Source organism: Callithrix jacchus, chromosome 11 (genome assembly GCF_049354715.1).
Source record: "Callithrix jacchus isolate 240 chromosome 11, calJac240_pri, whole genome shotgun sequence".
NCBI classification, from domain to species: domain Eukaryota; kingdom Metazoa; phylum Chordata; class Mammalia; order Primates; family Cebidae; genus Callithrix; species Callithrix jacchus.
The window spans coordinates 11,100,425-11,116,806 of NC_133512.1; the positions used below are offsets into that span (position 1 = coordinate 11,100,425).

The following is a 16,382-nucleotide window of genomic DNA, read 5'->3' on the forward strand; positions in this document are numbered from 1 at the left end:
ACATTCGCACACATGCGCACTGTGGTGGATTTTCTTTCATTTCCCCGCCCCTCTCCTTGAGGAGAGTCAGAGCTGCTTCAAGAGCATGCTGGGTATTGTAGTTCTAGGAGGGAGGCTTGCCCGATTCTGTAACTGTGCGCATGCTGAAAGCAGGGGCGGAACGGGCATCCCGGGGCCCGGGAGAGAAAGGGGCGGTCTTTCGGCGGGAAGATGGCGCTGGCCATGCTCTTGGTGGTGGTTCCGCCGTGGCCTGCCGCCCGGGGACTGCTTCGAAACCACTGGGAGCGACTACTGCGGAAGATTCCGCAGGGTTGGCCGGGCTTTCCTAGTCCTCCTTGGGGTAGGTAAAGAAGGGCTTCGTGGGAGAAGGGGCTGATGACGCGACCCCAGGCAGCGCGTAGCAGACGCAGCTCACACTCTTCGCCCTCAGCCCAGGTTCTGATCCGCGGCCGTACGTCGGGGACGTTGCTCCTGACATTCACATATTAGCGCGAACACAACGGCTGTTTTTGCCCTCCCTCCACCGCCAAAGAAAAGAAAAAATCCTCTGCGTGATCCATTCGCACACAGAGTGTAATCCAAGTTTGTGTCAAAGATAAATCACAGCCAGCCAGTAATTAAAGCGCTGAAAACAGATTTTGTTCAGTAACTACGGCTCAGCTTTAGGTAAGGAGCTGAGCTCCATCCCGGTTTGTGCAGAGGTGACTTGGGCAGGGAGAACGAGCGAGGCGGGAGTGTGGGGGCTCAGTAGAGTCAAAGTTAAGTGTAGCGCAGTGAAGTCCGTGCAGATGTGATTAGCCGGCTGTGTCTGCTAGCTCGCAGTTACGGAAGGGAGGATTCTGCCCTGCGGAGACCGGGAGACAGAGGCCCCATCCTTCCTAATTAGATTTCAAAGGAATGGCTCTCAGGGCCTTGAGAGAAACGCTTCCCAGTTAGCTGCAAAGGATACGTATTTACCACTAGAAGCCCTTTCTAGGAAATGCTGTAAGGGAGTTCAGGGACCTATTTTCAGGGATATGTTGGCTAAAATAAATTGGAAAATTTCCAGGCGGCGTTGAGTTTTCTCAGGCAGGCACTTTAAAGGGGGGCCGAGGTCATCCTAGGATACAGCCTTATGCTGCTAGAAACTATGCTAGAGTTTGGTCAGGTTTCTTGAGTTCAGGGATTTGTATAGAGTTGTCCAGAGAGGACAGTTATGCGGGTCTCACCTGGCATCAGAGCTCACCGCTCTCTGACTCTGTCTTGTCTTTTCTTTTTTTTTTTTTTTTTTGAGACAGAGTTTTGCTCTTGTTGCCCAGGCTGGAGTGCAATGGCACGATCTTGGCTCACCGCAACTTCCGCCTCCTGGGTTCAGGCAATTCTCCTGCCTCAGCCTCCTGAGTAGCTGGGATTACAGGCACGCACCACCGTGCCCAGCTAATTTTTTGTATTTTTAGTAGAGACGGGGTTTCACCATGTTGACCAGGATGGTCTCGATCTCTTGACCTCGTGATACACCCACCTCGGCCTCCCAAAGTGCTGGGATTACAGGCGGGAGCCACCGCGTCCCTTCCCTTCTTCCCTCCCTCCCTCTCTCTCTTCCCTCGCTGTACCTGTTTTCTGTGGTGTTTGAGCTCTGAAGACACGAATTCTGTTTCCCTCAGAATTAATCTTAATTAGAAGTATCTTGAATGTTGAAACTGTTACTATTTTGGCATTTACATTCCACTCAATTTCTAAGCAGCCCAAAAGTGATAATACCCAAATATACCAAGAAAAGAGACACGACTATAGGCCAAGCAATGTGCCAAGCTTTCTGCATGTACTCCTGGGATCATCTTGACAACAGCCCCATCGGGTGTCTACACTTCCCAGCCGAGGCGGTAGGCTCACAATGGTCCCAAGTTCACAGTCCTGAGCCTGTGTTGTTAACCACCAGGCTATGCTTGGCAATAATTTTGGACATTGAAAAGCAATGCCAGTTGTTAAGTGTTAGAGAGCTTTGTGTATTTTTAAGAGTTCTTAAGATCAAAAGAAGTATGGCACGTTTAAGGAAGAGCAAAGAAAGGGTCAAGGAGTCTCTTGATTTTATAAGCAATTCAGAAAAAGAGAAACTTTGATAGTCACATAAATAAGGCCATAACAGAGAAATGATGAGCTGGCTGTTTTTTTAGAGAGCAGACAGGAATCAAGATTAAATATTATGAGGAACTAAGTGACTTAAGGGGTTGTATGATAAAGGGCCCGACTCAGTTTGAATAAAAGAAGGGGCCAATCAACAGTTACCTCAGTGCTGGTCAGAAGTATATTCAGGAAATCTGTCTAGATTTACCTGTAAATTAATCCAGAACTTACTGCCTACCAAGTATTAACAGATTGTGGAGAGTTGAGTGATTCTTTGCTTGTTTTGTTCAAGTTAAGGCCTATCGGAACCCTGTATTTTAGAGGTAAGGAACTTGATGGAATTTCACTGATCTCATTTCAGCAGGATCCACTAAGAAAAAAATCTGTGTTCCTTAAAATTGTATTGTATAAGCTTTAGTGTATTTTTTTTTTTTTTTTTTTTTGAGGCGGAGTCTCGCTCTTGTTACCCAGGCTGGAGTGCAATGGTGCGATCTCGGCTCACCGCAACCTCCGCCTCCTGGGTTCAGGCAATTCTCCTGCCTCAGCCTCCTGAGTAGCTGGGATTACAGGCATGCGCCACCATGCCCAGCTAATTTTTTGTACTCTTTTAGTAGAGACGGGGTTTCACCATGTCAACCAGGATGGTCTTGATCTCTTGACCTCGTGATCCACCCGCCTTGGCCTCCTGAAGTGCTGGGATTACAGGCGTGAGCCACCGCGCCCTGGCTGCTTTAGTGAATTTTTAATAGCTAAGGTTTCCTGTTATTGAGTTTCACATTCTAAATTTCATATGTCATCATTGTGTGTGTGCGTGTGTGTATGTTTGACCATTGATTGTTAAGGAAAATGATATCTGTAAATAGAAATTTAGAAGCTAGAAACCGATTCTGTATCTCTTACATTTTATTTCCTAGGACCAGCATTAGCAGTACAGGGCCCAGTCATATTTACAGAGCCAGCAAATGATACCAGTGGAAGTAAAGAGAATTCTGGCCTTTTAGATAGTATCTTTTGGATGGCAGCTCCCAAAAACAGACGCACCATTGAAGTTAACCGGTGTAGGAGAAGAAACCCTAAGAAGCTTATTAAAGTTAAGGTAATGCATTGATTCTTGTGGGTATGCTTTTCCTCAAGTCCTCCATTGAATAAGCTCATGGTAGATTCCTATAGCCTAGGAATAAATTATTCTCAGATCATCTGTGTCTGCTTTCCTCTGGCCTAAATGAAATGCAATATTCTCATTATGTATGCCGGCTGTTTTCTAGCCTAAATGTTAGAAACACAGTCAAGGAAGGTGTGAGTTTGGAGACTGGACAAGGAATGAGGCTGTGAAGTGCCTATGTGACTTGAATTGTGAACTGTGTCGGTCTTGAGCTGTGAGTTTTGAACTACAGATAGTAAACATCCTAACTATGCAGAGCCTAGAGTTAAAGCTCGAAGCAGTAGGTATATTGACTCTTGGGTTTTACAAACACTTACATAATTATTTTTTAATTGTTTCCAAAAAAAAAACTGTGAAGGAAAACCCGAAGATAAGTAATAAAATAGCTATCCTCTATTAAGAGTCTATGATGTATCTCAGTGCCTTATGTTTATTGTATCTCTGTCTTCACAATAGCCCTCCAAAGCAAATATGAATGCTTCATTTTAGGATGAAGGAACTGCGGCAAAAAGAATTTGCCTGTGGTCACACAGCTATTAAGCAGTAGGTTTTTGAGCTCATGTTCTTTTGAAATTTTTTTGTGTTCTCCTGTCTTCAGACAATTCCACATTCTCCTCTCTGACAACATGGATGTACTGGCTTCATTGATCTAGTAAAAAGAAAAATGACAGTGTGAATTATCTCTGATCTGTTATTGGATGGCTTTAACAGTGCTATCCATTGGCACTGTTGAATCTCAGGATGAAACTCCAGAACAGAAAACTGACTTTCATAAGGTTCCACATTGTTAGGCAAAAACGTTAGAACTTAAGCCAAAAAGTATTATAGAGTACCATGTTTGGGTCGAACTTAAATGTAGATAATAAAAACACTTTATTTCTTAAGACTTACAATAACTCATAACTTTGCTCAAGAGGACTTAGGGTTTTAGGAATGAGATCTTGCCCTGATCTGTTATGTGACTTCCCTGATTGCATTTATTCTGAGGGCATAGTTCTTATCCTGTGCATTTGTTTTCTTCCTTGAGTGATTTTCTGTAACACAGTGTATACTGTGTAACATAGAGTATGCTCTATAACAACATACAGTGTATTATGTTGGGTACTTGATCATGAAAAGAAGACCACCTGACCGTCGGCGCCTTCATGCCTTCTGTTGTACGTGCAGTCCCGTTTCCAGTAGAGTGGAGTAAAATGAGAACATGGTTAAGCGAGGAAAAGTGGCAGGCCTCTTTCTTCCTTTCGGAAAGCGAATTCTTCCGTTATCTGCCTTACAGATGCTGGTACATTAATCTTGTCAAGTGTTTAAAGATTCTTTGATGTTCCTGTTTACTATTTTTGTATTCCCTGTCAAACCTGCAGTTGATAAGTCTTTTAGAGGTTATAATTACTCTATTTTATAGTTAAAGTTAGATAGATACATATAAAAACTCATCCAAAATCCCCTTAAAATGTAACATATAAAATATTTTACATTAAGGAATAGTCAGTGTTCATTTTTAAAAATAAAAATTGTACCATATGCCTAACCTGTATTCTATACAGGAATTTGAATTACACTGACAAAAAGGGGAAGCTGAGAAAGTCAACTTGTAAGGTTCTTATCATCTTGTTTTCCCTAAGGTAGATTGAAAGATAAAGGGAAGTCAATTTTCTTTGGTGTCTTATTTAAGATGCTGATTGTATGGGTCATTTCATTATGTTGGTGAACTCCTTATTTGGTATTTAGTATTTGGAGTTAGAGGAAATGAGGTTTTTTTGTGTTCTTTGTTTTTACATAACAGCTGCTATGTTTAAGTAAAAATGTATCAGATTCAAGTTGATTGAATTCTAGTTCGAGTTTTTCACTAATTCAAACTCAGTGTTGCTTGTCTTCAGTGTTCCGTTAAAGTGAGGTGGAACTAGATGGTGTATGATGACCCTGTAGCCTGAACATTCTGAGAAAGTTAAAATAGAAGCATTGCTCCCGTCAGTGATTATTTGTTCATTATCTTGCCTCTTGTTAAACCATGTTTTTGTTTGTTGTTTTAAAGAACAATATAGACGTTTGTCCTGAATGTGGTCACCTGAAACTGAAACATGTCCTTTGTGGCTACTGCTATGAGAAGGTGTGCAAGGAGACTGCAGAAATCAGACGACAGATAGGGAAACAAGAAGGGGGCCCTTTTAAGGCTCCCACCATAGAGACTGTGGTGCTGTACTCGGGAGAGACGCCATCTGAACAAGATCAGGGCAAGAGGATCATTGAACGCGACAGAAAGCGACCGTCCTGGTTCACCCAGAATTGACACCAAAGATGTTAAAATGATAACTTCACAGTAATCATTTCTCCTGAAATAGAGAAAGATTATTTATGTTGTTGTGCCTGTTTTTAAATCATCAATATAGTTTAATACGTTCTTTCTAAGCAGTTTTGTGTGGGATAATTTGAAGAATATATTATGAGTAAACTCTGAAAATGTTTATCCAAAGGCTCAATGGATTATGTTTCTATGACATACAAGGTTTTAAGTAAACATAAAATTTCCAGAACGAAAATAAATTTAAAATTCATAGCAAGAATTCTGTGTTTTGGCTTTGATTTTGTTTGTTTGCCAGTGCTTTTTCTTAGACAAGAATACTTAACACAGATAACTATTTAAGTAACACCTGGAAATGGGCTATTATTTGCATTTTTAGTGTTTCTTTTAAGATGCTGTTTATGGCAGTAAGAAAAGGTTTTGTACTTTTTTTTGTCTTAGCAAATTCAAATTGCTTTTGGAGGAAGTTACTTTTCTGGAACACATGATACTGATTTACTTAGGCGCTAGAAGTACTTCTTTACATTTAATCAGAATCATATTCAGAATATATTAGATACAGGCTCTTTAACTTCACTTTCTGCAGTTCATTTCTTATTTCTTCTACCTCTCTGTGTCCACCTTGAGCCCAAGGTTTGCTATTTTGTTTTCTGCCTCATTCAAAATGGAAGGAAAAAGTGAGGGTAAGCTATTTAAAACACATAGTAATAAGCAACTTAGGTTAATTACAGTTAAAGGGAACATTGGTAGACAAGATAAAGCCCAGGAAAGTACAGCAAATACATGTTGCAATAACCGAACACATATTATATTAGGTAACATGTTTAACTCTGAACTTTTTTTTTTTTTGATACGGAGTCTCGCTCTGTCACCCAGGCTAGAGTGCAATGGAGCATTCTTGGCTCACTGCAGCCTCCACCTCCCAGGTTCAAGAGAGTCTCCTGCCCTCAGCTTCCAAACTAGCTGGGATTAAAGGCACCCACTACCTTGCCCAGCTAATTTTTATATTTTTAGTAGAGACAGGGTTTCACCATGTTAGCTGGGCTGGTCTCCCAACTCCTGACCTCAGGTGATCTGCCCACCTTGGCCTTCCAAGTGCCAGATTATCGGCTGAACTTTTTTTCTTTGGAAAGAAGGAAGCTTCACTTGCATAGATCAGTCTTCACAAAGTCAGACATAATCTAGAAGATGCATTACTATCTTGGCACTAAGGCCTGAAGAGTATTTCTTTCATGGGAGTTCATAAAAATTGTGTAACGGTGCAGTCTATGTTAACATTCCTAGAGGTAAAATCACCAGTTTCATTGGGTACAGTATAAGTCAATGATATGTTGAAGTGCAATTCAGTAAAAGCAAATCTTTAAAATTTCCAAAGTGTTGGAATCCCAGCAAATAGCTCTGTCAAGACTGGGCTTAATCCAAGCATTAAGCATTATGCTATGGATATGAAATTCCACAGGAAGTGGTTATCTGCATATTATTAAGAATCCTCTACAGATAATTATTTTTAACTGAGAAGTCATACACATGCTATGTGTCAAAGATATACTTGAGGTGGAATCAATGGTTCGTGGACACAGGGTTGAATATATTCAACTGCCCACTCAGTATCCTCAGCTGACTAATAGGTTGCAAAGTGTATCTCCAGGTAACAAATTGTCCTTTGATAGTATGGACTGAATGTATTCCCCCAAAATTCATATATTGGTCGGGCTGCTATGGGTATGAGAGAAAAAAAGTCTTATGTTGAAAGCCCAACCTCCAATGATGGTATTAGGAAGTGAGGCCTTTGAAGGGTAATTAGGGAATAAGGGTAGACCCCTTATGAATAAGACTGATGCTCTTAGAAGAAGACACACAAGAGTTTGTTCTCTCTGCTCTCTGCCATGCGAGGTTCGAAGGAGACCATCTGCGAGTCAGGAAGCAGGTCTTCGCTAGAAGCAAATCTGCTGGCACCTTGATCTTGGACTTTCCAGCTTCTAGAACTGTGAGATAAATCATTTAAGACACCCTGTTTGTTAATTTCTTAACAGGCGCTTGAGCTAAGACAGAAGGCTGTCTATGCAGGTGACCTAGTGAGAGTATGTGGGCAGAGTTACTGTTTTCTGTTTTCAATACATGAACAGAGAAACTTACTAAAAAATGCATCCCCAAATGAGGCAATTATTAGATAGCAAAACCAGATGTCTAGCTCATGTCAGAAAACCATGTCATAAAGGAGACTTTAGGAAGGGGTTGTCCCCTCAAAGTCTTCTTTAGAATGTATTCTATCACTTCATGCCTCCGGCTTTCACTATGGCAGAAAATCTTAGGAGTTTGAATTAAAGCATTTATGTCAGGGATTCATGTTTTGAATAATAAATTAAGTCCCGTGTCCCTATTTATTCCCTACAACATGAAGATACTGAGATGTTTTACTAGGTTATTTTGAAAGGAGTCATCCTTGACTCTGACATCTCACCTTTTCTCCCTTTCACATCCAACCTATGAGCAAATCCACAAATCCCACTGGTTCTACCTTCAATATATACTTAGAATCTGACCATTTAACGTGAAGTTTTATGCATACATATTTTTTCTTAGAAATCAAAAATAGTTTTGGTGCACTATGGATGATGACCCCAGTTTATGTAAATTGTGATCTTTTTAAAATATGATTTTTTTCCTAAGTTGTGTGGTGTGACTTTTAAGTTAAAAATCTATTATTTAAAGAAGTACAGGCCAGGCGTAGTGGCTCATGCCTGTAATCTCAGCAGTTTGGGAGGCCGAGGTAGGTGGATCACGAGGTCAAGAGATCAAGCTCATCCTGGCTAACATGGTGAAACCCCATCTTTACTAAAAATACAAAAATTAGCTGAGCATAGTGGTGTGCACCTGTAGTCCCAGCTACTAGGGAGGCTGTAGCAGGAGAATCACTTGAGCCCAGGAGGCAGAGGTTGCAGTGAGCCTGGATCGTGCCACTGCACTTCAGCCTGGCAACAGAGTGAGACTCCATCTCAAAAAAAAAAAAAAAAGTACATGAGTAGGGGCCTTTGTAACTTTGGTGATATGGGATTGCCCTCCCGCTCTCCTCAGAGAATTGTTTTGTACACCTACCTCCACCCTCCTTATACAATTATGTTTCAGGGGCAAGATTTGCCCCTCAATTTTTCCAAACCTGTACTAAGGAATTCTGCTGTCTATGATTAGCGTTTTTCTGGCAAATATACGAACATAGATGCTCTGTCTTCAGCTGCAACTCTTACGGAGCAATTTCATTCCATGGTCTAGATTAGTGAATAATATTTCCATCTTGCCTTTGTAAACAGGATGGTGTCGCTTCCAGCTGCTGTCCTCCCGATTTTTCAGCAAAGGGCATCCGGAAGAGCAGCACCTAAGGCGGATGGAGAGCTTGTTCCCTGGTGCTCAGGGGAACGTCCTGGGCCTCTCTTTACCTTACTGACAACACTCCTTCCACGATCATGCCTTTGTGTGACCCTGCCCCTGTGTTCCTCTGCTGGCCCTGGTGACTGACTGTGTGCTCACCTCCTCCACATTTGTGGAGTCGCTAGTGAGCATTAGGGATGCCATTTTGAGGAAGGACAGGAGGAAAGTTAGAGGGTTAACAAGTTCCAGTCCCTGGGCCCTAGTGTTGAAGCTCAGAGCCAGCTTGACAGTTTCAGCCTTTAAACTCACAGCAGAACTACTACAATTTACTAGGCATCACCAAGCGGCTCCACTAGGGGGCAGCAGGTGAATTGCACTGAAATTCTCAAATGAAATAATAAACCATCAGGTCCAGCAATGCTGGGGATATCGTGTTTCTGCCAAAGCCATCAGCCTGTGGCTAGAGGACAGGATTACTGCAGGGAGAGAAAAGGCTGTCTCCAACGCTGAGTGAAGGTTACGGGCTGCCAACAAAACTGAGCCTGCTCTCACTGTGTCCAGGGCTTCTCTTCCTCCGCCCTGGGTCAGTTTTGCTCTCCGCCAATATGCCCTTCTTGACCCTCTTCTTTTCCAACCCTACATCCTTGGGTACATGCAGAGAGCTTAATTCTAAATGCTTTCCAAGACAATTTTTCAGGATAAAAGCGCTGAATGCTACCGCTATGTAGCTCTTTCTCCAATATTCCCCAATATTAAATTTTGCTGACTAAAAAGAAGTACTGATTTTCTCACCTACATTTTTCTAATCAGTAGTTCTCAACCAGTGGTGATCCCCTTCCCACCCCAGGGGACATTTGGCAATGCCTACAGACATTTTTGGTTGTCGGACTGGGGTAGGGGATGGGGAATGGTGAGCACTACCGGCTTCCAGTGGCTAGAAGCCAAGGACAATGCTCATTATTTCCCTCTATCAGACTCAATAAAATTACTTTTTTTAAAGTGACATAAAAACATTGTATTTCTGGAAGTGTCACTAAGCCATCTTATTTTCTTCCATAATTTAAGCACTCGTGATGACCCTCAGGTCTATGTATCTAGGTCTCATTTTTCCACTAATCTCGAGACCCATGTTTCCAAATAATACAAGGTTTCCATTAGAATGTCACATAAATCTCAAACACATCATAACGTAACAACTTTTCCAAATCTCTCCCTATAAATTTGCTTTGCTGGTAGCCTGGCTTGGTTTGCTTATTCATTCAACAAATATGTCTAACATTTCTTTCCAACCATAGCACACTTCTGATTGACTAATGGACATTTCCGGGTAAGCACATTGAAAACAACTGCTGAGCACCCCATTCCTTACCCCACTAGCCAAGCTTGTACCTCTTCCAAACTTTCCCACCTTGACAAAAATCAAGTTGCTCCAGCAAAATCCTACTCATTCTCGATTTCTCTCTTCTCATCCTACATAAGCAACTCCTTTGACTCTACCCCCATAACATATCCTGAGTCCCAAGTGGCATTGAGTTTGCAGTGACAGGAAGGGGTGCCAGTGTAAGAAGAATGTGCTGGAAAGGAGCAAGAATGGATCTAGGGAGACAGGCTAAGGGTCTCTGGAAGAAATCTAGGCTGGAGATGATGTAGCCCAGACCAGAATGGTGGCCAAGGACAGAAAGAACTAGAGGAAATAGAGATGTATATTCCAGAAGTGGAATTGATGATGCCTTGGTTGTAGAAATGCAAGCGAGAGGGAAACTCGATAATTCCCTGGTTTCTAGCTTGAGTAACAGAGGATGTGATTAGGGAGCCTGTGAGAGGTGAGGGCAGATTATGCAGGAAACTCAAGAGACCCATTTTCAATAAGCTACATTTGAAATACTTATTGGACATCCAAACTGAGATGGCAAGCAGGCTAATGGATATGCGAGTACGTAAATTTGAAAACAGCAGATGGGGTGTATTTAAAGCCATTAAAACGAATGAGATTATCCACGGCAAGTACTCATGAAAGAGGAGAACCCTAAACTGAGCCCTGAGGAGGGGAAACCTTTCCAGGAGGACATTAGACTGTCACGCCACAGATCCAAGAAGGAGAGCATTTCAAGAAGAGGAAAGCAGCCACCCTGTCAAATGCTGCTGGGAGGTGAAGATGAGGATAGGAAAGTACCCAATGACTGTGGCAAATGGAATTCATCTGCAAGATGACAAAGTGATTTTATTTCAGTGTTGATGGCAGAAGACAGATTGAAGTCGGCTAAAGAGATGTTTGCTGAGGTGGTAGAGGCAGTGTTCCTAGACAGTTCTTCCCAAAAGTTTTCTTCTGCAAAGGAGTAGAGAAATGAGGCAATAGCTAGTGGAAGATAGGGAATTCAGAGGCCACTGTGTGTATTGTCTGTGAGCGTGTGTGCTGCAAACTGAGAGCTCGACATGGATTTATGCTGCTGGGAATTGTCGAGCAGGAGAGGAGACTGTTGATCCAGTGATGCCAGGTTCAGGGGAGGTCTTTTTTTTTTTTTTTCTGAGACCGAGTCTTGTTCTGTCGCCAGGCTGGAGCACAGTGGCACAGTCTCGGCTCACTGCAACCTCCACCTTCTGGGTTCAAGTGATCCTTCCGCCTCAGCCTCCCGAGTAGAGGGACTACAGGCACGTACCACCATGCCCAGCTAATTTTTGTATTTTTAGTAGAGATGGGGTTTCACCATATTGGCCAGGATGGTCTTGATGTCTCGACCTCGTGATCCGCCCGCCTCGGCCTCCCAAACTGCTGGGATTACAGGCGTGAGCCACCGCGCCTGGCTCAGGGGAGGTCTTTAATGCAGCTCTATCGTGAGAGGATGGGCCTCAAGGCCTGCACTTGTTCAGAGGAATGCATTCTCTATCGTTACACCTGAAGGTTAAACCAGGAGGAAGACCTAGGACAAGACCTTAGAAGCCCGATTTACTTTCCTACTTTTCCGGAATATGTTGATATGGTTTGGATCTGTGTCCCTACCAAACCTCACATTGAAACGTAATCCCGCGAGGTGGCTCACGCCTGTAATCCCAGCACTTTGGGAGGCCGAGGCGGGTGGATCACGAGGTCAAGAGATCAAGACCATCCTGGTCAACATGGTGAAACCCCGTCTCTACTAAAAATACAAAAAATTAGCTGGGCATGGTGGCGCGTGCCTGTAATCCCAGCTACTGGGGAGGCTGAGGCAGGAGAATTGCCTGAGCCCTGGAGGCGGAGGTTGCGGTGAGCCGAGATCACGCCATTGCACTCCAGCCTGGGTAACAAGAGCGAAACTCCGTCTCAAAAAAAAAAAAAAAAGAAAAAAGAAAAAAAGAAATGTAATCCCTAATGGTAGTGGGGCCTGGTGGAAGGGGTTTGGATCAGCGGGAGCAGATTTCTTATGAATGGTTTAGCACCATCTTCTTGGTACTATCTTCACGATAGTGCGCAAGTTCTCGCGAGATCTGGTCATTTAAAAGTGTGTAGCACCTCCCTCCTCGCTCTTTCGCTCCTGCTTTGGCCATGGGATGTGCCTGCCCCTGCTTTGGCTTCCACTGTGATTGGAAGCTTCCTGAGGCCTCACCGGGAGAGATGCTGCTATGCTTCCTGTACAGCCTGCAGAACCATGAGCCGAGTAAACTTCTGTTCTTATCAGTTACTCAGCCTCCGGTGTTTCTAGCAATGCAAAAATGAGCTCATACACGGGTAGAAGCCTGAGTGTCCGAACCTCATCTATCATTTTGCTTTTCCTGTTTTTCTACCACGAGATTTAGACAAAACAAAAAACTCTATTCAGTCAAGGATATTGATGATTTAATGGCCAGTGTCATATGGCATGTGTTTTTCTAAAGGTTTAATGCGTATTTTTGTTGATTTTATCTTGCAGAGTATGAAGACCAGGGAAGTCAATGTGTGTTCTTCTAGTTAGCACAGAAGTTTATAGGGGGTTACAAATAGCAAAGGTAAGAAACACTCTCAAAGCTTTGAAAAAAGCTATTGCCAGTAAATTTCCTCATTTAAAAACTACATATTTATCAATGTTTATTAATAAATGTACAGATATTTGGTATTTTTAAATATTAACATATTCTTTACATTGAGCTCAAAATTATTTCTCTTCAGTATGATGGGTGGCATTCACTCAACACCTATTATATGTCAGGCATTTTCCCTATGTTAATCCTTAAACTAATATGGAGCAGAGAGTAATGACTACAGTCACTATTTATTAGTGTTTACTATGCATCAGGCACTGTGCCAAGAGTTTTACATAAATTACTGTTGACATAAAGGAAAAAAAACTGAGGCTAAATTAATATAAGTAGAGAGCTTGTTTGGGCCAAGTTTGAGAACTGCAGCCCAGAAACAAATTCAAGTTGCCCTGAATACACACTCAGATAAGCAGCAGTTAGAAGCAGGTTTTCAAAGGAAAAAAAAAAAGCAATTTCTAAGTTGTTTACAAAAATTTGCATTCAGTAGCACAAGCTGTTGATTAGCTATGAATTGTTCTTTGTAACACATATTCCAGAAACATGAGGACAACAGTGAGCCCTCAAGTCAGGAAGAAAATAATCTTAAACAATTGCCCCAGGTGGGGGTCGTGACAGAAGACTGCGGTTCTGTCTCTCTGAGCCTTTTACAAAGGTCTGCAAAGGCTCTGAGGCTTTTGCAGACCTCGCCTAGTGCAGGCTGCTCTGAGCTATTTTTCTTTTCTTACCACTTATTAAATTTTTATATGGCATATTATAAAATTTTAACTGGTATTTTTTTCTGTGACATGTTCTTGTGTCTTTTGGTCTACATCTGATTCAGAGAGCCAGAGCATTTTATTCATTATTCCCAAGGACAGAAAAGCAGAAAGTTGGAGAGGAAAGCATTTCAAAATCTTAGCTTTTGGAGGGGGAAAAGCAAAGAATGAAAGTTTTGGAAAAATGATTGGGGAAAACATGTTTATTTAGTAGCTGGGCTTTTCTGCCCCAAGAACTAGACAAAAATGCCCTGGGCCTGAGGAGGGGGAGGGGAGTTGTATGAGGGAAGCCGGCCAGCTTGTCCAACCCACCTTTTATTGTGAATGTTACTGTTCTGTTAGTTTCGTTTTAGGCTTTTAGCAGCCTGAAGCCATGGTTTTTACTTTCTGTCCCTTGTGATGAGCAGAAAAGAGGGCTACGGAAGGGGCTTTACTAGCCCAAGCAGAAATAGAAACTAAGAACCCATGACTGTATTCTCTGCCCTGGACAACCCTGTCAAAGGGCAGGAGTCCGAAAAGATCCCTGTCCTGTCCACCTCACCCAGTCCCCAGCCATGGTCCACCCCCACTGGGAGGGCTGCTGTTAGCTTTTTGGGTGGAGCCCCAGGGAGGCAGAAAGACTCCCAGGAGGAAGTGGATGTGTGGTGTTTTTAGGTGAGTGGAGCCCTTTGGAGTATTTCAGAGAAGTGAAGGAACACAGCAGTCTCTGGTCCTGATAAGGTCATGGAGACAGGAACCAAGGATGACAGTTCAGATTGTAAGTACACGAAGACTAAGGGCCAGAAGTCTGATGACTTCTCATTGGATGCTGAGAATCCCCATTCTCTCTGTTATCACTAGGCAAGCCCACCAACAATTAGAGAAAAAAAGTAAAAGCGTCTGTGGGAAAGACAGTGTGCTGTGTGTGCGTGTGTGTGTGTGGTGCTGGGTACAAAGGGAACATACTGTCCCGAGCTGGCAATTGTGTCATGATCTGGTACAACAGAGCCTCACAGTAGGAATTAGGTAACCCCGTGTTGTACATTTGGGTGTAGAAGCCAAGTTTTGCCAGTGTCAAACCAGCAAAGGGGCTAAGCTTTGAGCCTAAACTGACTCTAAATTCTAAATCCTGGGGACTCTAACGCTATGCTGGATTGCCTTGGGATTTATAGATGGTGAACATGACTCACAGGAAGATGAAAACACTTGCCCACAATCCAGAGCTCGTGGAGCGAAGTCAGTGTGTGAACGCAGTCTTGGCTCTTTCTCCACATGCCTCGCTGCCTCCCTAGAGTTAGTACGTACTAATTTTAAAGATGCACTTTTTCTTTTTGAGACAGGGTTTTACTCTGTCACCCACACTGGAGTGCAGTGGTGCCATCTCGGCTCACTACAACCTCTGCCTCCTGGTTCAAGCAATTCTCATGCCTCAGCCTCTCAAGTAGCTGGGACTACAGTCACGTACGACCACGCCTGGCTAATTTTTGTATTTTGAGTAGAGACAGGGTTTCACCTTGCTGGCCAGGCTCGTCTCGAATTCCTGACCTCAGGTGATCCACTTGCCTTGTTCTCCCAAAGTGCTGGGATTACAGGTATGAGTCACTACACCTGGCCAGCTATACTTTTTAAATTCCGAAACACGGTATTCATTTGTCGGTCTCTCAATTGGAATATGGATATTTACGGCAGAATAGGTTGTAATAGTTTGAAAGGAAATGTCTAGTCCAGTGATTTCGTTTTGGAATAAGGGGTGTTCCTGGAAAGGGCATAGAAGGTGCAGTCCCCATGAGCCCCCAGTATTTATTCCCAGGAATAGACTGAGATAGCAAAAGATTCTTGTAGCTAAAGACAGTTAAGTATAGTGTTTGTGCTTATGTTGCTCTGGGTATCTCGCAGATTGGTGGGGGGCCGCCAGTCATCACAAACCCATCAATTCATTGCTTTGAATATCTCACAAATTTCTGGGGGGCTGCCAGTCACCAGATGGGCGCTCCTAGGATAGAACCTCCCAAGGATTAACCAGGCAACCAGGGTTGAGACCACTTACAGATGGGACTACTTACGACAGCCTATCCTGAAGCTTGGCTGGTTTGGAACAAAGAGTGTGCTGCTTAAAAGATCCCTTTTCTTGGGGTTTCTCATTTGTTTAGTCTGGCCACTGACTGTGAGCAGAACATTACGCCTCTCAGATGGCAGAGACCAAAAGAGAGCACTTTCTCACGACTCAGACTCTCAAGGATATAAAATAAGATGAGAGGGGAACCTCATCCGGTTTTATTTTGGAGACTTCCAGCAAAATGTGGATCTAAATAGACAAAAGTCTGGTCAAAACTCTGCAGTTTGCAAGGCCAGCTTGAACAATAGGCTTATCGGGGTTTTAGGCCCATGTTCTACCCTCATGGTACTTAGAAAATAAGTAATTCAAAATCTAAGCTGTTGAAACCCTAAATTCTGTTTGATCCGTAAAGGGATGTGACAATGGTCTCTGAGTCACATGACAGGTAGCTGTCACCTTTGTTCTCTGATAATAGATTCAGCCTTCTTCCTTACCTGCAGTTTTGTAAAATGTTGTAAATGACTGAAGGGCACCAGAGAAGCCCCCTTCCCTCCACACTGTTGATCTTCACTATAGATTAACCTCCCTCTCACCTTTCTCACACAAAGACTTCTGGGCTATCACATTGTCTTAAGGTGGAAGGTTAGATTCACTCTTTCACTTGGAAAGGAA

At 43.0% G+C, this 16,382-nt stretch overlaps 1 protein-coding gene and 1 long non-coding RNA gene across 2 annotated transcripts in view; both read left to right on the plus strand.

The window, feature by feature from the left end:
• The first annotated feature begins 193 nt into the window (after positions 1-193).
• MRPL32 (mitochondrial ribosomal protein L32) lies at positions 194-5,826 on the plus strand. Its single transcript, XM_002751360.8, has 3 exons — positions 194-340; positions 3,018-3,199; positions 5,298-5,826. Exons 1-3 carry the CDS (start codon positions 211-213, stop codon positions 5,550-5,552), a joined length of 567 nt encoding a protein of 188 aa, XP_002751406.3. The 5' UTR covers positions 194-210; the 3' UTR covers positions 5,553-5,826.
• Positions 5,827-12,813: 6,987 nt separating this feature from the next.
• LOC144578321 (uncharacterized) overlaps positions 12,814-16,382 on the plus strand; it is a 121,632-nt gene continuing 118,063 nt past the window's right edge. The window contains exon 1 of the long non-coding RNA XR_013523843.1: positions 12,814-12,890. This is a non-coding gene — a long non-coding RNA (uncharacterized LOC144578321). The remainder of the gene's footprint in view (positions 12,891-16,382) is intronic.